Source organism: Berghia stephanieae, chromosome 6 (assembly GCF_034508935.2).
Source record: "Berghia stephanieae isolate SIO BIC M18660-M18661 chromosome 6, UCSD_Bste_1.3, whole genome shotgun sequence".
NCBI lineage: Eukaryota > Metazoa > Mollusca > Gastropoda > Nudibranchia > Aeolidiidae > Berghia > Berghia stephanieae.
The window spans coordinates 59,613,884-59,635,659 of record NC_088365.1 but is presented as its reverse complement, the minus strand read 5'-3'; the positions used below and the strand labels follow the sequence as shown (position 1 = coordinate 59,635,659).

Genomic DNA, 21,776 nt, shown 5'->3' with positions numbered 1-21,776 from the left:
TCATTATTATCATTTTTATTATCATTTAAGTATTACTAAGCATTAAAAATTCGTAATTTTCCATAAAATTTCGTATTTGGCCATGAAATTTGTCTAAAATTCGAAGATTCGGCATGTATGCTAATATAGTAGCAAACATAATAAGGATAAAACGAACAAAAGTGGTGATCAAGATTTTATCCACAACTTACGTATGAATGTAATGTTGAGAAATCTATGTTTGGCAGGCTGCAGGTGACAGACTCTAAAGATGACACACGGTGTGTAAAACCTGCTATCAAGCTAGTTGGATCATCACAAGGGATTAGGCAAAAACTTTCTGAAAACCAATCAAGAAAAAAAGAATCATGGAATATGATCAGACATCAAAAAGAAAATCTCATCTCTTTTATTAAATAAACACCATCTGAATTCATTATATGAAATATAATCGAATTATTGTTAATACATACTTCATATTTTGAAAAAGAAAAAATAAAGATTACTGGGCTGTCTTAATCATTGTATTAGGGGGGGGGGGGGTTCTGTTGTTTTAGTTTTTGTTTTATTTTATGGGGGGGCTGGGAGGGTTTCATTAAAAACTTAAGGGCGTCTTTTAAAAAAAAAATTTAAAAAGGTTTTTAAGCAAATTTCCATTTAACTACTTTAAAAAATAAATAAAAATTACTTTCTTTCTACCTATGTGAATTTATTCATCAGAGTTATTTCAAGGGAAGACAATAATAGCTCAGGCATCCGTTGGTGAAATGGTGCAAAGTGAGCTTGGTAAAGGGGATTCACTAAAAGTCATAGAGTATGTTGAATTCTATACCCCTGTACCTATACCTGCTGTCCCTATCCTCAACCTGCTTCACAATGCTACATCTATTCCTTGACAGGCTCAGATAGAATCAAACTGTCAATTTCATACGGACAAGCTGTAGCATGTTAGATATCTTCATATAATTTTTAATAATAATTAAATTAAATACAAGCAGTACAATCACAGTGAACCTACAGCACACTTCATTAACCGAAGTGCAAGTGTCTCAAAGGTCCGAAAAAAGGAGAAATTTAAATGAGGCTCGACCAATAGGCCCTTGTCGTAGTGTTTTGGCAATTAAATTTTTTTGGAGAAAATTATGGAAGGATTGAGCTTTCAAAAGTTTGTGTTGAATCCTGAAAAATAATCCTAAAACTGGAAAACACGAAAAGAAATAGCTAGAATAATTACGAAAACATTGAAATGTGGACAAATAATTAACTTGTATGGTTTTATCACTTGGAAAAGCTATATCTCTTATTTATATGTTGTCAGCCTCTCTAACATGATCATTTCCTACATTTGTTTAATTACTAAATTTTAAAATTTTGCAGTCAAAACCGCAAGAAAATGGCTTTCTGCCAGTCTGATACAGCGAATGTTGTCATTGTTAAATTTTATAAGAAGAAAAAAAAAGTTAAGTAATTTAATATTTAATTTAGTGTACCTGGACAAGGATTTGCTGCCAAAACACAAAATTTATCATGAGCTGCAAGAATATCCTTTTTCAATTTCTCCTTAAATGTTTTATCTGAAACAAATGAAAAAAATGATTGAAATTAAACAATATTATTAAAGCACTCACACTATTTTTCGCCCTATTAACTTGCATTTGTTTTGCTGTTATGAGAGAGAGAGAGAGAGAGAGAGAGGGAGAGGGAGAGAGAGAGAGAGAAGAGAGAGAGAAAGAAAGAAAAAGAGAGAGAGAGAGAAGGAGATAGAGAGAGAGTGGTGCATTTCACGGAGACATTAATTTCAGTGACACATTTAATGAGAATGGCTTACTATCATGACAACAAAAATGAAAAATATTTGAATTATTACCACAAAGTCATAAAAAGATACAACTTACAAGCATTGCTGTCAGATTGATCAGGAAGTTTTCCACAGAGATAAGCTTTACAACCAACGCATTGTAGATTATCCGTTTCAACATTCTCCCATCCAAAGCGGGCGCAGATCATGGGTGACAATTCAGCCGGCTTGCCAAACCAGGTCAAAGAGTGCATTGTGGTTAAGGTTTTATACAATGAATTGAGAATATTTTCTACAAGCCTTAAAATAAAAAAAAAAAAAAAGAAAAAAAAAAAAAAAGAAAAATTAAAATATTTTTTTCCTCCATTTTTTATTCTAGCACACCGAATAACATGGTCATGAAGTGTAAAGGATAAATTTGAGGAAAGAGAGAGGAGAACAATTTTCCTGCTTAACAGCCTTTTGTCAATTGTTAAACATTTTCTATTTTCACCTTTTGTTTTCCCTCCACGCCATTTCTTATCACTATTGTTATTTTTGAATTTTAGAATTTTAGAGACATAGTTGCCAACCGACCAAGCTTATTAAGAGGGAGTTTTGGTTAGAAAATCAGGGAGATTCAGAAAAAAATCAGGGAGATACATAAATGTATAAATCTACATTTCAATAGACTGACAGCCTATAAGGTTGTCTCTTGGGCAAGGTATAGTTGAATTAATCCACTCTTAAGCGAAATTACAAAGTAGCCTGCTATGCACTTAGAACACAAACAATCTCCATCCATGAATGTCTCTGGCAACTACTAATAAACTAAACATACTTGATATCAAGATACACTATGACTTGAAACAGTTTTAGAATGACCAACAATTGAGTCTAAAAGTTTTGTTAAAATGCGGGAGATCTGTGTGACAGACGGGAGCGCGGGACACGAACAAAAAATGCAGGAGTCTCCTGCAATTTCAGGTAGGATTGGCAGCTATGTAGAGACAATGGTAAAATGATGGAAAGACAGAGTGGAAATCGGAATGATTCCAACAAAAGAAGGATTGGCAGGTATGGTTAACTCGCTCAATCCTAGAGATTTTTGCTACTTTTCAAAATTGGAAAAAAATGTATTAAAAATGAGCATGTACATAGATAGCCTTATTCAACTACCATTAACATGTAAACATTAAGAACATTAGCTTTGATACTACGCCTATAATTTGTCTCATAAAAATGTAATAAATAGGTATGGGGTAACCCCGGGTAAACTACGGATATAGTCGGTGTTAGGGTTAAGTGAATTAAATGACACATTCTGAAACAATTACATGTAGCAGTATTCTCTAATCATTTTGCTCATAATTTCAAATGTGAGGAGATATTGAGAAATAAAGCTGCTAAATCACTGTGAATATTTTACATGTATCTTAAAAAAAAAAAAAAGCATATTTTCCCTTCCTCTCTTCCTGGGCTAATAAATGAAAAGGGGGGGGGGGGATATGAAAAAATAATGAAATTAAAAAGGAAAAGGATATTGTAAAGGTGTCCAGGCGTTCAAGGAAGCTGTCATAACTCCTCAGACTACCAGTTCCTCCCTTGGTTGGAGTAGACACATTTACACTGCTGGCTGTTGCTTCAACTCTTGATCGATTGTGCGCTTCAGCGTAGCTAAATTCATGACAATAATTCAAATGAAGATAAATGATGAATATTAAGTGGACAAAACTTATATTCATATCTATTTAATTTAAAACAAAAAGGAAGAGAAATATATTTCTCTCACCTTAAATATTATATTAAAAACAAGCAGCCAAAAAAAATATTTTAAAAATAAGAAGAAAAATATTCTAAATAGGTATGATTCCAATTCTTTTATTCTTTTTCCTTCCTTGTTTGTATTTTTCTTTTATAATGATTGTTACATGGAGTTAAATGGCTCAATTCAGACAATATTTAGAACACCACCAAAATCTATTATCACCAGTCAAATGACAAATACAATAGTTGAATGTCACTGAATAGGAAAATGATGCAACTATCTGGACTTTTGTTGGAAGTACGTTTTGTTTTGCTATGTGTGAACTACTGAATTATTTTACGCAGAAGTCTCCTCTGGCCTTGCCTTACACATTTAATAAATCGTCTATAAATTGGTCAAGAAATCAGGTATCTATTGAGTTTATAAAATCAATGTTAAAGGTTGCAATTGAAGGAGGCACAATGGTATTCCTAGTTAAGTTAGTAAAAAGAATGAATACAGGGGGGGGGGGGGGGGGGAAACCCCATTTTCCGACACAATCTCTGATGTAAACCAAAAATGACAAAAATTAAGATTATTATTATCAAAAAAAAATGACAGAAAGGATGGGAGAGAGAGTCATGAGAGTGTTTGGGCTTGGGGGATTTCCCTGCCCTGATTTTAAATTAATAATAATAATAATAATAAAGAATTAAGTAATCTGTTTCTATTTCTAGTAATAATAGTAATTATACCTATGCCTATGCTGCATGCTGTACATTTTCCTATGCAAAAATAAACAAGATTTTAGCGCTAAATGAGTGCGCGGTTGATACTCCATTTGGTTTTAGTTTTCGATTCAAGTTTATTGGGAGTAATAAGAGACCAAGACGATGACCAAGGCAAAGAGTGAGATTAATGAGAAAAAGTAATAAGCGAGTTGAGTAGGTGTAACTTAATTAAACTAGGATTACACTTACATTAACACGGTAAGAGTAAGTGTGCCTAGTCCTAGTCCTAGTAACGAAGATTGAAGTAGTACAGTAGTCTAGTGTAGTGTAGGCTGTAGGAGAAGTAGAGGCTGTTCTGTTACTGTGTTAGTGTTACTAGTGAAGTCAGAATTGGCTCGCAATAGAATTAGAATTAAAAAAACACACCAAAAAAAAGGTACCACCGCAAACTCGGGGACCCAAATAATTTTGGGGGAAGGGGGTAAACTTTTTTTTTTTTAAGTCTAGTAGGGGGTTCGGGAGGGGAGAGACTTTAATAATTTTTTTTAAAAAACGTTTCAGTTTTACTTTTACCCCTCCCAAGTCCAAGTCCAAGCCAAACCCCTAAAATTATTTTTTTTTAAGTTCCCCCCCCCCCCCCCCCCCCTCCCAAAACCCCAAAATTATTTGGATACCCGAGTTTGCGGTAGTACCAAAAAACAAATAGGTAGATAGAAAAAAAATGTGTTGAAGCTGAAGAAAAATTGGAAACTGAAACCTGAAATTAAAAATTGAAGGGAAGTGGGAGTGGTCATAAAAGGCTAGGGCTAGGGCCATACTTACACAGGAGAAATTCGTTGAGGGGATTGCTGCTTCGATGTCACAAGAAATCCTGAAAGAAGATCTTTCACCTTTTCTGGTGTGACAGTTACTGACATTTCTAAATCTTAATTTGCTTGACAAATCTTGGGTGAAATAAATGTTGAGGGCTGACTGAGTTCAATTCCGTTTTCGAAACAAGCACCTTATTCACGAAATTTAGCAGGCTTGCCAGATATTTTTTGGTAAATTCGCAAAGGTAAAAGCTAAAAGTCGGGTGAATTTTTAATTCAGAAAAGTGAGTGGAGCAGGCACTTATGTTGGTAACAACAAGATATGAAGTGAGTAGAAAAGTGCCAGAAGACAATAGAGAATAAAATTATTTTTTTTTTCCGCGGCGGTGGTGGGGTTTGAACCTGCGACCTTATTGGTACGACAACTCCGCCTGGCAGGTGAGAGCGTGGCTCTACCGTGTGAGCTATCCACGAACACAAAAATATTCGTTTCAAACCCAAAGTCATTTCTAGATCCCTCTCTCACCCACTTCTTGAGATCGCCGATTCGTTCACCACCATCGCGAAGTAATTTTGACCAGCAGTTAAGCTTAATAGCCAATATTCTCATCACAAACATATAACATAGAAACGATTGAGACATTGAGTATGCTCCGGTGTATGGGGTGAATTTTTAATTCAGAAAAGTGAGTGGAGCAGGCACTTATGTTGGTAACAACAAGATATGAAGTGAGTAGAAAAGTGCCAGAAGACAATAGAGAATATTTTTTTTTTCGCGGCGGTGGTGGGGTTTGAACCTGTGTTCGTGGATAGCTCACACGGTAGAGCCACGCTCTCACCTGCCAGGCGGAGTTGTCGTACCAATAAGGTCGCAGGTTCAAACCCCACCACCGCCGCGAAAAAAAAAAATTTTTATTCTCTATTGTCTTCTGGCACTTTTCTATTCACTTCATATCTTGTTGTTACCAACATAAGTGCCTGCTCCACTCACTTTTCTGAATTAAAAATTCACCCCATACACCGGAGCATACTCAATGTCTCAATCGTTTCTATGTTATATGTTTGTGATGAGAATATTGGCTATTAAGCTTAACTGCTGGTCAAAATTACTTCGCGATGGTGGTGAACGAATCGGCGATCTCAAGAAGTGGGTGAGAGAGGGATCTAGAAATGACTTTGGGTTTGAAACGAATATTTTTGTGTTCGTGGATAGCTCACACGGTAGAGCCACGCTCTCACCTGCCAGGCGGAGTTGTCGTACCAATAAGGTCGCAGGTTCAAACCCCACCACCGCCGCGAAAAAAAATGTTTTATTCTCTATTGTCTTCTGGGACTTTTCTACTCACTTCATATCTTGTTGTTACCAACATAAGTGCCTGCTCCACCCACTTTTCTGAAATAAAAATTCACCCCATACACCGGAGCATACTCAATGTCTCAATCGTTTCTATGCTATATGTTTGTGATGAGAATATTGGCTATTAAGCTTAACTGCTGGTCAAAATTACTTCGCGATGATGGTGAACGAATCGGCGATCTCAAGAAGTGGGTGAGAGAGGGATCTAGAAATGACTTTGGGTTTGAAACGAATATTTTTGTGTTCGTGGATAGCTCACACGGTAGAGCCACGCTCTCACCTGCCAGGCGGAGTTGTCGTACCAATAAGGTCGCAGGTTCAAACCCCACCACCGCCGCGAAAAAAAAATTTTTATTCTCTATTGTCTTCTGGCACTTTTCTACTCACTTCATATCTTGAAGCTAAAAGTCGTAACATTAAGAAAAAAGTTGCCAACGTCGATATTCCTCTTTTTTTAAAAAAAAATTTTTTTTTATTTTTTTTTTTTTTCTTTGAATTGATCTGAATGACATCCTTTTGTTGGTTTATTTAGATTTTGAATATTTTCCCCATTTACCCATGATCAATGATGTATCCTATAGGTCCATTCAGGATAACTAACTAATGTTTTGAGCTTCAACTTATGCAAACCATGCTTTACAAATGAAAAATGAAACAATTATACAAAATCCGAAAATATTATCTAATGCAGTCCTATATAATCAAAATTCAGAACACCACAATATATTACGCACAGGATTCCAAGTTGATTCTCAGAGATCTTTTAGTCTGTTTCAATGAAGTTAGTGATTTCCCGGCGGGGCAATCTTAATCTTGGGTAGCTACAATAATTGCTAATCCTTATCTTTCTGATTTATTTATTTTTTCTTTTGTTTTTTTTTTTTTTTGTTTTTTGTTTGTTTTTTTTTTTTTTTTTTTGTTTTTTGTTTGTTTTTTTTTTTGGGGGGGGTCTAATTTTAAACATTTGCTCACCTCTATGGATGAATATAACTTTATTTTATAGCTGGATATTATTGTTCATCACTAGCCCTATCACATCGTCTCAGATACAGACTGACATTTTGGACTTTTAATTGTCAAGTTTTTTTTAATCTAATGAATTTATTATTACTATTTTAACTTTTTTCTTAATATTTTTAGTCATAATATCTAGGATATAGCCCAAAACTTGCAGACGATGATAAAAAGTAGCCCAGAAAGTCGAAAGTCGAAAATTTATATTTTGTTTGCACATATAGCATGAAAAAGTAGGCCATTTTGCGACTTGCCGTCCAATCTGGCAACTCTGAGCCGTAGTTTGTGGTGTTTAAACAAAAAGAGCTTCATAGCCAGTCGTGCCTTTCATAACTTACAAACTAAAGAGAGAAATTATAACAAGTGTTTATATTCACAAAGGGGGTGTTGTGATATCATAGTTTTTCTTTTATGAACCCTAATAAATTATATAAACAATGCTCGAGGGCTCTCATCATAGAGTATAGACTGTATGCGCTTGACTCAGGAGCTCACAACATTGCCACCCGGAAGTATAACGGACCAATACACAAAACTTTGTGTAACCATGATCGTTTATAGTCAGGTTAATACAGTTTAGTGAGAATTACTCATAAACGCAGTTAGCACAAAAAAAATAATAATAATAACAAAGACCCGAGTGACGTCAACTTCGAACTATCTATTGATATTCTAGCCTCGATGAAAGTTGCAAATTATTGGATGACTGATTTACCGATGGAGATATGATTTTCACCGCACTCGACTTAGGTGTAACCCTAGAAAGAGGAGAGCTCCTCTTTCTAGGGTGTAACTGGATACTGCAGCGGTTTCCTTTCATGAAGGAAGCACAGATTAGATACTAATGATATTTGATGTGTCGTGAGGTTCATTGAGCATGATGATGAAAGTATATATATGTGTGTGTGTGTGTGTGTGTGTGTGTGTGTGTGTGTGTGCACGTAGCTGATACAACAACAATATAAGATTGAATAAATGGGAGAAGTTTGTTTTTAGTTTAGATTCGTTTTTTGCTTTTCTTTTTCCTTTTTTTCTTTAAATTTTTTTTAAAATTTGTTTTTTGTGGGTTTTTTTGTTTTTTGTTTTTTTTTTTTGTTTTGTTTTGTTTTGTTCTTTTTTTTTTTTTTTTGTTTTTTGTTTGTTTTTTTTGTTTTTTTTTTTTGCTTGTTATTTTTATTGGGGTTTTTTTTTTTTTAGTTTTTGTGATATCTTTTTTTGTTTGGTCTTTTTTCTGTTGTTCGCTTTGGTTTTTATTTGTATATTCTTTTGTCTTGTTTTGTTTTGTTTGTTTTTTTGTTTATTTTTTTTTTTTTTTTTTTGTTTTTGTTGTTTTGTCTTTTTTTTTTTTTTTTTTTTGTTAGTTTTTTTTTTTTTTCTAATGACTTTATGTCTTAGCATACTCCGATTCCCAAATTGGCAAAATACAATAACAAAGGCTTGAGTGACGTCATCTTCGTTCTATCTAAACAACAGACCCAGTTTGAGCGTAGCCATCGTTAACATATTTTATAGCCTGACACTAGAACCGTAGCCATCGTTATGTTATAGCCTGCTACTTACTGAAATCTGAAAGGACTGGCAGATTGACGTCATTTTTTAAGGTTTGTGTTGCGAGGAGTGAGTTGTCGTTAGTAGAGCTCATGGAAACAAGTTATTTCATTGGTTGAAATATTGAATACAACTCAAGATTTGTTTTCTTTTGTGGCAAAACACTGGTATTTTGACATTTTTTGGTCAGTATCAATTTATATATATTTATATTAGATTGTCATAATAATATCGTTATTGAAAAATATTAGACAGCAATAGTGTTATTAGTGGACCCCTACCTCCGCTGTTAAGATAATTATAAGCAAAGGGAGATAGAGTGAGAGAGAGAGAGAGAGAGAGAGAGAGAGAGAGAGAGAGACACAAACACACACACACACACACACAAACACAAATGTACACATTTTCGCCTACATTATTAAGACAATCTAATACAAATATATATATATATATATATTATATATATATATATATATTATTATATATATATATATATATATATATATATACTAGTAAAAAGCCCGCAATTTCGCGGGAAAAGAACTATTTTCATTCGATACTGTACTTACCATCATTTAATGAGGGCAGATTGGTAAACAACGTTGTCTGTGTAATTTGGTATATCTTCGGTTGATTTTTCTGTGTGGCCCAACATGAAGTGTAAGCCACTATAGCCTCTGACCCGTGACACAGCAACATACAGTTGTCCGTGTGTGAATACCTGTTGGGGTAAGAAAATCCCCCCTTGCTTAATGTCTGCCCCTGAGACTTGTTAATTGTCATTGCATATGACAATTTTACAGGAAACTGTCTTCTATTTAGAATAAATGGTAAGCCTCAATCCGTTGATGTCGTCAGATTGATTCTAGGGATAAACACTATGTTGCCAGCTCTACTACCGGTAATTATCTTGGCTTCTAATACTTTTGAACCTAATTTAATTATTAACAAACGGGTGCCATTTCGGAGGCCTGATTTAGGATTTACATTTCTAAGCAGCATGACTGACGTGTTGGCTTTCAAATGTAATGCATGTGGAGGAAGTCCGGGAGGTGTAAGTTCGTTCAAGAATTCCATCGGGTATAAGTTGATGTCAGAGTCACTTTGAATGGAATCAGCACTGCGGGAAATTTGTTCAGTTGATGAGGTCAACCTGGACAGAACGGCTGCATTTATTTTGTCAACATTTTCATGAGTTGTAGTCAAAATTGCTCTCTCTGATAGATAACGTTCATCCGCAAAGTTCAGATTCAAATCATTGTATACAGCATTTATCAAGCATTCTGGGTCATTTTCAGGAAGGCATAGCGCTGTAGGTAATTTAACAGAATATTTTCCTATTTCGTTGAAAACCGGCTCTGTACCATTTCCGATGCGGAGAAGCCAATTTGCAAAACAGTTATTGTCATCAGTAACCCTCATGTTCTTGTTCATGTGAAAAAGGGTGACAAAATTCCAAAAAATTGACTTGTTAAGTGTGACACTTAATATATCGGCTTCACTTCCTTTGTTAACAACAGGTAGAATTTGCCGAAAATCCCATCCAAGTACAACCACCTTGCCCCCAAAAGGTTTTGAACTGCCTGTTATGTCACAAAATGTCCTGCTCACACATTCAAACACACGCCTGTCCATCATAGGTGCTTCATCCATAATTATGAGAGAACTACTCTTCAGTAACTTAGCTGTATCTGATTGGCGACTGATGCTACAGGTGCTGTTATCCGTTATTGGAATTGGAATTTTGAACGTTGAATGTGCTGTTCTACCACCGTACTGACAAAAGATCAAAGGTGAAAATACAAATTTAAAGAATACTGGGGATGAAGAAGCTTTCGGAATGTCTCCCCTTTACTTAACTTATGGAAAAACAAACACCCTAGCACCTTTAATAACACTTATGACTAACCTCTCGAGCTAACCCTAATAGAAAAAAACAACTCTCGGACTGCTTTGCACTACCTTTCAATACTTAACAAATCACAATGGCGGCCGAAAATCAAAACAATGGTCAGATAAGGAAATGTTAAACTTTCACAAATCTATCAAGGTTTGTTCTAGAGTTTTCAAAATACTTCTATATAATGACAAACTGAATAAATAAATGCCTGACAAAATATCAACGGTGAAAATACAAATTTAAAGAATACTGGGGATGTAGCAGCTTTCGGAATGTCTCCCTTTATTTAACTTATGGAAAAACAAACACCCTAGCACCTTTAATAACACTTATGACTAACCTCTCGAGCTAACCCTAATAGTAACAAAAGAATCAAAATGGCGACTGAAATACCTTCATGTGATCAAGTGAATAATATCACTATGAATGCCACGATTTGCTGAAAAATGCCAACACACACACACACACACACACACATGTATACACCACACACAACACACACACAAACATACACACACACACACACACACACAAACATACATGCAATCAGAACATAATACTACATAACAAAACTGATCACCGCTAAATAAACAAAACAACGGAAGTAATAATAATACTTGATGTCATAAATAGATGACGCAAATTGACGACTTTTTACAGTGTCAAAATTAGTTGATTTTTGTCGTCGGTACATATTTTATGATATTATCTGTTTGACTCAACGAACTTTCAAACTGACTTTAAATTATAAAAGGAAATCAAGTTATCTGTTTATCTATCTGTAAAAAATACATTTCTAATTTTCAAATCTTTCAGTAGAGTTGTGCGCCGTATCAATTTTTTTATTGACTCAAATAAGCACAATGTTCTCCACAATGCTATATTTTTTTAAGAAAGGATATGTATTTTGTGTTTACTTGAAAAAGTCCAAGGGCCGAAAAGTCGTTTGTTTTGTGTTGTTCATTCATGATTTACTCCCTTTATCTTAATCTTAAATTAAATTAAAATTAAATTGAGCTTTTATATAGGGCAATATCCACTAAACGTGCTCAAAGCGCTTTACATGGGGTCCCTGGTCAACAGCAACATTTAACATGTAGGACGGGACATAACGCCTGTTAGGCGATGTTACAATTTTTCGGACAAAGACAACGCTGTTACCGGCCAGGTACTCATTTTACATCTGAGTACGGTGAGAGAATGTGAATAAAGAGCCTTTTCCAAGGTCTCAACTATGCGCCGAGCGCGAGGCTCGAACCCAGGACCTTTCGATCCGAAAGCGAGTGTCATACCACTAGACCACATAGCCGCATCTCCATTAAATGTTTCACCCAATTACAGATACAGAATTTCTGATAAAAAGGAATAAATTTGGGGCAGCTTGATTCAGTGGTATGGTCTTTGCTTCGTACCCAAGTTCGACTACCCGCCGACGGAAACCCCAAATCATTATCGGGACAAAACCGTGTCGTCAAAATGAAAGACAGCCACGTAGAAAAGATAACGGATAGTATTGATGTTATGCGTTTAAGTAAAACACTCAACACGAGTCTACCAACCAGAACACAGAGAACTATGTGTAACTGATTTCAAAAGTCCATAGTCCAAACAGAGAGAATTTAGTGAGAACTAATCACCCAATTGGCGGCCTAAAAACAGTAACAAGAGAGCTAGCATCATCTCCACTTGTTCAACACCGGGGATAAATATGCTGAAAAGAGTTGACCAATCAAATCTATAATAGAAAGTCGAATGACTCTACGAATGAGGAAAAGGGTAAAACAAGAAAAAAATGATCCCAAAAATAAATAACTAACTTAATTAATTAATTAATTAATTAATACAAAACATGTGTGTGTTTTAAAATGAGAATCTCAACATCTCTGGTCACATAAACTACACTTTATAAATCTTTTGAATTAGATGTATTTTGTTGATTTGGCTGTGTTTTTTTTTTTTTTTTGTGTTTTTTTATTTGTCATTTTTGTTTTTATTTTTGTCTTCTTTTTTTTGGAAGGGGGGGGGGGTTGGTTGGGGTTTTTGGGGGGTTTTTTGTTGTTGTTGTTGTTGTTGTTGTTGTTGTTCTTTTGTTTTGTTTTGTTTTGTTTTTTGTTTTTTTTTTGTTTTGTTTTTTGTTTTGTTTTTTTGTTTTTTGTTTTTTTTTTTGGGGGGGGGGGGTGTGTCTTTTTCTTCTTTGTTTGTTTTGTTTCTTTTTTCTTTTGTCTATTTGTTTTTTTTTTTTGTTTTTTTTATTTTTTTTTTTTTTTGCTTTTTTGTTTGTTTGTTTGTTGTTGTTTTTTTGTTGTTGTTGTTGTTGTTTTTTGTGCTTTTATTTCAAACAACGCAACGACAAAGTGATAACCATCAACTTTTTTATTTATTTCAACACATAATTAAATATTATCTCTGCTCTTTATTGCAACAGCACGTCACATTGTTTGTAATTAAATAAGGCGAGTTTGGCAAACAGTGCGGTAGAGATTTCCATCTCACCCAATTTATAATAATAATAATAATAATAATAATAATAATATGATTGAACATTAACTCAATGTGTGAGCCACCATTTCAAAGCTGTATGTATGATGACGGTAACAAGAAATGAAGTGAATGGGTAATAGGATTCAACAGTCGTGACGTCACTTCCCTCCTAGTGACGCATAGTAACTTAGTTACTGGTTCTAAACTATCGGAACAATGGCGGACGCCTTTATACAATACTTCTCCGACAAGCATAAAAGTGTATCCAGAGGAGAAAAAAAACAACATAAATCTGATCATGTTTTGACTTTTATACATTCTGATCACATGACATGTGAACAAGTTCTAGCCAGAATGAAGAATAAAAACTACCGATTTTCTTTGTTTAGAACCAGGCTGCTCGTTGCTGGGCGGACGTGACATCAGACTATTGAATCCTATTCGTGACGATAATAAGAAGATAATAATAGAGTATAAAAACTTTGCGGCGATGAGGAGGATTCAAACCCACGACCCGACTGTTACGGCCCCATCGCCTGGCCATAAGAGGGACGTTCTATCACTTGGGATGATGGATCGCGTCGATTGTAGAGGAGAGCGCTCCTCTCGTCGCCAGGCTGTGTTGCTGTAACAGTCTCAAAACGGTATTATGTCGGGATGAATTGAACCCCAAAAACTGACTTTAGAATATTTTTTTTAATGGCAGGAAATGCCCACTTTTGAGTTTTAGTAATGTATTAAATTATGTTTATTCTCCACAATAATGAATAGAAATTAATTTCAAGTTTCATTTTTTGTGTCTCTAAATTCAATTGTCAGCATCCAGGTCATCCTGAGATAACACCGCTTTGACACGATGGGTCACAAATTTAAAATGTCTAATCATTTTAACGTTACATTCAATTATTTCCGTCATCTTGACATAATACTGATCCGAGACGATGGCTAAGACATTGTTATTATACTAATAATATGTGACCCATCGTCTTAAAATGGTATTATGTCGGAACGAACCAGATCCTTAAAAGCCGAATTAAATGTTAAACTGGTCAAAAATATAAATTGTTGGTATAAGCACCCTAAAATATGGTATCCATTCTCCTCAATAAAACATACAAACTCAACACAAGTCTGATATTTCTGGCTATAAATTCAATTTTCAACATCTTAACCAAGCCGAGTTAATACCGTTTTGAGGTGAAGGGTCACATATGTTATGATTGAATGCCAGTCAATACTTATTGAGGGTAGCATACAGTTTGAGATATTTAAAAAATAGGAGTAATTCACATAGCAGTAAATAACGATGGGAACTTTTATATGGAATCTGCCAATAATGATGATGTTGGTGATGAAAATAATGATGATGATGGTGGTGGTGGTTTTGATGATGAATGATGATGATGATGATGATGATGATGATGATGATGATGATGATGATGATGATGATGATGATGATAATTATATAGATATGCTGATGTGACGATAATGATTAAACGATGATCCAAAATTGGATTCAGTAGTCTAATGTCATCATCTTGGTTCTAAACAAAGAAAATCATTACTTTTTATTCTTCAATCTGGCTAGAACTTTTCATGTGTATTGTGACTAGAATGTGTAAAAGTCAAAACATGATCAAGTTTATGTTTTTTCCCTCTGGATACGCTTTTATGTTCGCCGGAGAAATATTTCATACGGCGTCCGCCATTGTTCCAATAGTTTAAAGCCAGTGTTGCTAAGTTACCGTGCGTCATTATGAAGGAAGTGACGTTAGGGCTATTGAATCCTATTGGTGAAACCATGACATTAGAATATTTTGTTTAATACCCAGGCAACTCACATCGATATAGTATTATAGAAATGGTATGATGTATAAACAAGATGAAATATACAGCCAAGACCATGCATTTCTGTCTACACATGTCGTACCTTTGTTGAAAAATATAATATTCTCTGAATAAGGTAAAAGATAAGGAACTCAATGCAGAAAACTCGTTTCAGAACATATTTCTCATAACTGCTCCATTCCATTCAGGATCAATAAAGTATATCTTATCTTATCTACCACATTCTACAATTTCATTCAATCACACGATTTATTGACCAGCCAGTTTGTTCAGATAGACTTCATACTTCATCCAATAGCCATCCTCTCTACTAGTGATATGAGAGATTGTTGAAAAAATTAACAGTAACTTCCAACTATCTAGATAGAGGAACACGCCGTTCGAAAATTTGGAGATCAGAAGGTCTCGCCAAATTTGAATCTAATGCAATGATTTTTGGAAGCCTTCGACTTCAGAGATTGATGTCTTCCAATTAAAGATGGTGGGTTCTGCAGTTACTTTTTCTATACTTTAATAGTAAGAGACATCAAGAGATCTTCCTCATCCAGGAAAAATTCGATTTTTGTATTGATCATCCGACGATGAAAATCCTTTACATGTATGGACTTCCACCCAACGCTGACACTCCTTGCAGTTGACATGACAGCACCAGTGAAACTTGCACTCACACTTGTAAATCTGTTTGACAATACGAGTGTGGAAGCCCCGCCCACAACACATAATATCGCAACCATCGGTTCCCATTGAAGTTTTGTTGCACGTTCGTCCCTCTGTGCCCAATGATCCTGTTTGTTTTGTTTAAAAAAGAAGAAAAAAAGAAAACATATTAAAAAGTTGCCATGATTAATAATTGATGACAATGGGAGCGATCTATATTCGTGTTTTCGTCCAACCTAGTCATCAATCACATGATTTGTTGCTGTCCAACGATTGGATATTTCTTAACAATTGTAAACAAGCTGCTTTGTTTACAAAAGTTATAAACATACCTGTGTGTCAAGCTGAATAAAATGACAAATCGTGATGTTAGATATTTAAAAAGCTGTGAACACTTTTCACTAAGTGGGTCACTTGGAGCACATTTTGCAATGTAACCAATGACCTCAAGCACACGGAAAGTTAATATAGATCATGCCCATTATATAATCCACTTGGTATTTGGCATTAGTATTTTATTCGAACGAGAAAGGTGAAAAAAAAACCCATTAATATAGGGATCCCTAGTTAACAGTAACATGAACACTTGACATGTAGGACGAGACATGACGCCTGGTAATATTTACAACTTCTTCATTTTTCTTTTTTATTTGCGACAGAGACAAAGCTGTTAAAGTCCCGGTACATTTTACACTTAAGTACGAGTAACGAATCTTTTCCAAGGACTCAATTTTGACCCGCCTTATGCGGAACTCGAACTCAGTACTTACTGATCCGAAGGCGAGTGTCCTACCATTGAACCATAAAGCGCATAACTGGTTAAATTAAGTTTTATTGAAGTCTAGGTAACAAAACACACACTCCTCAATAAAGACATCTTTTTTAGATTAAATTTTATCAATATGCTTTGATTTTGATTTTTAAGTACATGTATTAGATTTATCTCGATGTAATACCATCTTGACACGAAAACAGCACAATGAATACCCATAGTTGTATGACGCTTGTTGTTCCATGCGCTTCACTTTGCTTCAAATTTTGCACCAGTGCCTATTCCCAAGTTTTTCACTTTGCTTTAATAAAAAAGTGGAAGAATAATATAGCAATCATTCGAAATCTTGAAATCGTAATTTAAAAATTACGTTCTCCTCGCTTTATGGCCCATATGACAAGTAACAACCTTAATGTACAGTTTCATGTTATAATTTACTCTCTTCGAGATGAAGTGTATTCGATTACACAATTTACATACCATAATCGGACCCGAAAATGGAACTCCCCCGAATACAAGAGGATTGAATGCCAACGTTTCTGGGGCATTTAAATAACTGGTGGACCACGATGAAGGCTATGACATTGTAATTTGTAAATGGGAAAGGGTTGGGGGGGGGGGGGGGGGGGGGGGGTGTTTCCATGCTATCAAGACGTAATCAAGATATCATTGGTCTTTGAAAAAACAATGAGGCGGTCTTAAATCTGTGTAAATTTTCTTGTTGTCTCGATAAGCTCTATAACTTCAACAAAACGAAGAAATAAATTCTATAACCCCCCCCCCCCTCCCCTGACCCCAACCACCACTACGTCACTTTATGGCCAATGAGTTTCTTATGGCCCGTTTAAATGTCAGCTTGAATGATTATCTAGAGCTATCTAAAGAGGGATTTTCTTTTTCAAACAAAATGGAAAAGTCCATTGTGTTGTACACATTAAACAAATCTCAATCAGAAAACTTTTAAATCGAAGATAGATGGATTTAAATAATGCTCAACCTGTCAAAAATCTCAAACATGACCTTTCAAATAAGTTTCAAGTTGACAAACGTTTTGGGTATTTCGATATAACTTGAAAAAGTACAACTAGCTGCCAAATTTGGAGTCAAAAAACCACGAACAAAATGCAGATTCTGAAGAACTTATAAAAAAGTCCGGGCTGGCATATGCGTGCACCTAGATTCAGACTTTATTACCGGACCGATTTTGATCGTTGATGGCTAAAAATATTCGTCTCGCCCGGATACGATATGTTTGTTTGTTTTTAAGAATCTGCATTTTGTTCGTGGTTTTTTGACTGCAAATTTGGCAGCTAGTTGTACTTTTTCAAGTTATATAGAAATACCCAAAACGTTTGTCAACTTGAAACTTATTTGAAAGGTCATGTTTGAGATTTTTGACAGGTTGAGCATTATTTAAATCCATCTATATTCGAATTAAAAGTTTTCTGATTGAGATTTGTTTAATGTGTACAACACAATGGACTTTTCCATTTTTTAAGGGTTTTACTGCGCTTGCAACACATTTAGATTATAGCAGCGCCAGTAAAAAGGAAGAAAATGGGATAGTAAAAAGTTCTAGAATTACAATTAAAGCACCCAAGAAAAAGTAAGACACATGAGAACTGGGAACAAATAGGGATCAGATGTAGATTCCAAGAGCATACCACCAATGTACTTAGTTTGAAATCACCTATAAATCTCATCCGGACACTAGCTCAAAATCCAACAAAGAGGAATACACTCAAATGCTTACATTATACATTCAAAATAACAAATGAAATAATACATAACAGAGAGATGATTTACAAGGAAAAAAAATATTATCTCCCAAAACAATAACTATGCATTTGCCTGTTTGCCTCCCAGCTAGGACTCCGGCCAGGGCAAGGATAAAACCAAGTAATCTCATTCCAAGACAAAGACAGAAAGCATGTTGGGAACCAGATATAAAGGGATAGAAGACACAGTGTGCATGATTAATATTTAAAACTAATGGGTGTTGGTAATAGCCTTTATTTCTTGGCAAATAATGAGAATTCTCCACCAGAAATATAAACAATATTTTTAAAAAGCAGGATCTGAATATTTACAAGAGTAACAACAGACTTTATATCACACAACAAACGATTAAAAATGTGATGATTGAAATTTAAAAGTAATTTTAAAGTTTCATGCAGCGGTTGAGACGGTTATAATATAATATGTAAATCTCGCTAGACAACATCTTCCACCAAAATAATCAAGCTAGGTTCTGCAAGTGCATCGTCCCGACCTGCCAATTTAGTTGGCGCGAACACGGTATGATAAATATACATCGGGGCGACCACCGATCCAATGGTTTATTGAGCATAAACAAATGTCGTGTTATAACACAACTGAACGTATAAACGTATAATATGCTACTCGTGTTTCCCTATGTTCGACAGCGGAGTGATACAGCTACAACTCTATGATGGATTACAGATTGTCAGATTGCAGTCTCGGGATGTCCTTGGGCGAAATATTCATTATTTTTATTAGTTTTTTTTTCATATTTAAAAGAGATACCTTTTTTCAGTCACTGATAAAAACTCACACCGTTTCCAAGCTTTAATGATCAGTTTAACTTCCTTTTAGATTTAGATTTGAAATATATATTTCATAATTTTAGAATTTGCGGTCACTTATACTTCAAATACTATATTATCAAAGCATATTTTATTTTTCGTATTTTAATGAATTGTTGATATCCCTTAAAATGGTTATTCATTCTGAATTTGGATTCAGAAGTCCGGTAATATTTTGGAAAAAAACATAAAACATCCATTGTTTACAGAACAGTTTAATCGTTCGTTTTAAAGTCAGCGTACAATAAATAACCAAAGAATGCCAGTTATCGAATGCGAGTCTGTCGATGTCTTTAAGGTGTCATATTTAAAGTTATCGGCAATGTTAGAAAAATATATTGATAATCCCTAATTGGATTCAATAGTTTGATGTCACATCGCTCAGCAACGGCGGCCATCGTGGTTCTAAACAAAGAAAATCGGTACCTTATATTCTTCATGCTGGCTAGAACTTTTCATGTGTCATGAGATCAGAATGTATAAAAGTCAAAACATGATCATATTTATAATGTTTTTCTGCTCTGCATACACTTTTTTTATGCTCGTCGGAGAAATATTTAATAAGGGAGTCCGACATTTTCCCGATAGTTTAGAGCCAGTTACTGTTACTATGCGTCATTACGAGGGAAGTGACGTTATGACTGTTGAAGCGTATTGGAGTACAAGAATCTTAAGTTATATATAGACTTACCAATTGCAGGATTAGGAATACAATAATCAGGCGAGGCCTCCAAGTACACTAAGTCGGACCGAGTTGGTCTTTTATGGTTGCGGTTCGCTACCGTCAGACTAGCACCGTTTTGTCGCATGCGGACCTGTGTGGCACCATTGTACCTCATCTTAAGGTGAGCTCCGACCAGCCTGAAGGGTTGCATGGCCGACCAGCATGTCCGTATCGTGCATGTACCGCTCACTCCGTGACACTTGCACTGTAACTTGCGGAATTTTTTAACTGCCTGAAAGTAGATTATAAAAATAAAATAACGATAAGTATTGAATTTTAGCACTTCAAGAAGCAACATTTTCATGAAAATATATTAGGAGAAATGCGGCTATGTGGTCTAGTGGTATGACACTCGCTTTCGGATCGGAAGGTCCTGGGTTCGAGTCTCGCTCGGCGCATAGTTGAGTCCTTGGAGAAGGCTCTTTACTCACATTCTCTCGTCGTACTCAGGTGTAAAAAGAGTACCTGGCCGTTTACAGCGTTGCCTCTGTCCGGAAAAAAAATTGTAACATCGCCTAACAGGCGCCATGTCCCGTCCTAAATCATAAATGTTGCTGTTGGCCAGGGACCCCTTGTAAAGCGCTTTGAGCACATTTAGTGGATATTGCTCTATATAAAAGCTCAATTTTTAAAATTTATTTAGGAGAAGTAAAAACCAATAACTTATTTTTTTCGAAACTGATAAGTAAGAACGTTAGAATTTTCAATATTAATGATATCATGAAATTTTATCACATACTGCTGTAACGCCTCTGAAACTTTATCAATTTCTGATAAAAAGACACTCAATTACCATTTTGGCCACTCTTTAGTCTATTTTATGCTGATTATAACTTTTCTGTCCGGTTTATTCTTATCTCCTAGGACCATTGAACGTGAAACAGTCAAACTTGAGCTTTACAAAGGGCAATATCCTCTAAACGTGCTCAAAGCGCTTTACAAGGGGTCCCTGATCAACAGTAACACGTAACATGTAGAACAAGCCATGATGCCTGTTAGGCGATAATACATTTTTAAAATGACAGAGACAACGCTGTAAATGGTCAGGTACTCATTTTACACATGAGCACGGTGAGAGAATTTGAATAAAGAACCTTTTTCAAGGATTCAACTATGCGCCGAGGGTGGCTCGAACCAAGGACCTTCCGATCCGAAAGCGAGTGTCATACCACAAGACCACATAGGCGCACAAACAGTACATACCATTTTAATTGTTAGAGATACTTTTTGCTGCATGTCCCTACTTTTTAAGTAATATTCAACAGCAATATCTACATTGTGAAAAACTCTTGTGTATTTGTTTAGCGCAAGATCCACCCTTAATTTTACGCTGAGCTATAAGTCAGATACGAAGTCTATGTGGTCTTGTGGTATGACACTCGCTTTCGGATCGGAAGGTCCTGGGTTCGAGCCTCACTCGGCGCATAGTTGAGTCCTTGGAGAAGGCTCTTTACTCACATTCTCGCACCGTATTCAGGTGTACAATGATGATCTGGCCGTTAACAGCGTTGTCTCTGTCCGAAAAAATTATAACATCGCCTAAAAGGCGTCATGTCTCGCCCGTCCTAAATGTTAAATGTTGCTGTTGGCCAGGGACCCCTTGTGCTATGAGCAACCTTGGTGGATATTTCGTTATAAAAAGCTCAATCAAGCTCAATTAAATTAGTTAAGTTCTCCAACCGTTTGGATACTGCATCAACGATTAATGTCAGATTGGCTTTTATCAGACCTATATTTGAGCACATTTAGTGGATATTGCGCTATATAAAAGTTCAATTTAATTTATCAGACACGAATTCCAACTCACCCGTCTTCCAGCTTTA

At 35.5% G+C, this 21,776-nt stretch overlaps 2 protein-coding genes across 4 annotated transcripts in view; both read right to left on the bottom strand.

Annotated features, from left to right (window-relative positions):
* The window catches only part of LOC144975345 (zinc finger C3HC-type protein 1-like), a 50,129-nt gene extending 44,833 nt beyond the window's left edge, over positions 1-5,296 (bottom strand). For both annotated transcript variants that reach the window (XM_078919339.1, XM_078919338.1), the window contains exons 1-5: positions 5,057-5,296; positions 3,301-3,433; positions 1,875-2,025; positions 1,470-1,553; positions 192-319 (exon numbers count right to left, since the gene is read on the bottom strand). In XM_078919339.1, coding sequence (XP_078775465.1) covers positions 192-319; positions 1,470-1,553; positions 1,875-2,025; positions 3,301-3,433; positions 5,057-5,151 — 591 coding nt within the window. In that variant the 5' untranslated portion in view covers positions 5,152-5,296. The remainder of the gene's footprint in view (positions 1-191; positions 320-1,469; positions 1,554-1,874; positions 2,026-3,300; positions 3,434-5,056) is intronic.
* Positions 5,297-13,118: 7,822 nt separating this feature from the next.
* LOC144975339 (protein Wnt-2b-A-like) overlaps positions 13,119-21,776 on the bottom strand; it is a 30,505-nt gene continuing 21,847 nt past the window's right edge. For both annotated transcript variants that reach the window (XM_078919322.1, XM_078919323.1), the window contains 3 exons: positions 21,761-21,776; positions 19,921-20,185; positions 13,119-15,979 (listed from right to left, as the gene is read on the bottom strand). The exon at positions 21,761-21,776 is cut by the window's right edge and continues 262 nt beyond it. In XM_078919322.1, coding sequence (XP_078775448.1) covers positions 15,735-15,979; positions 19,921-20,185; positions 21,761-21,776 — 526 coding nt within the window. In that variant the 3' untranslated portion in view covers positions 13,119-15,734. The remainder of the gene's footprint in view (positions 15,980-19,920; positions 20,186-21,760) is intronic.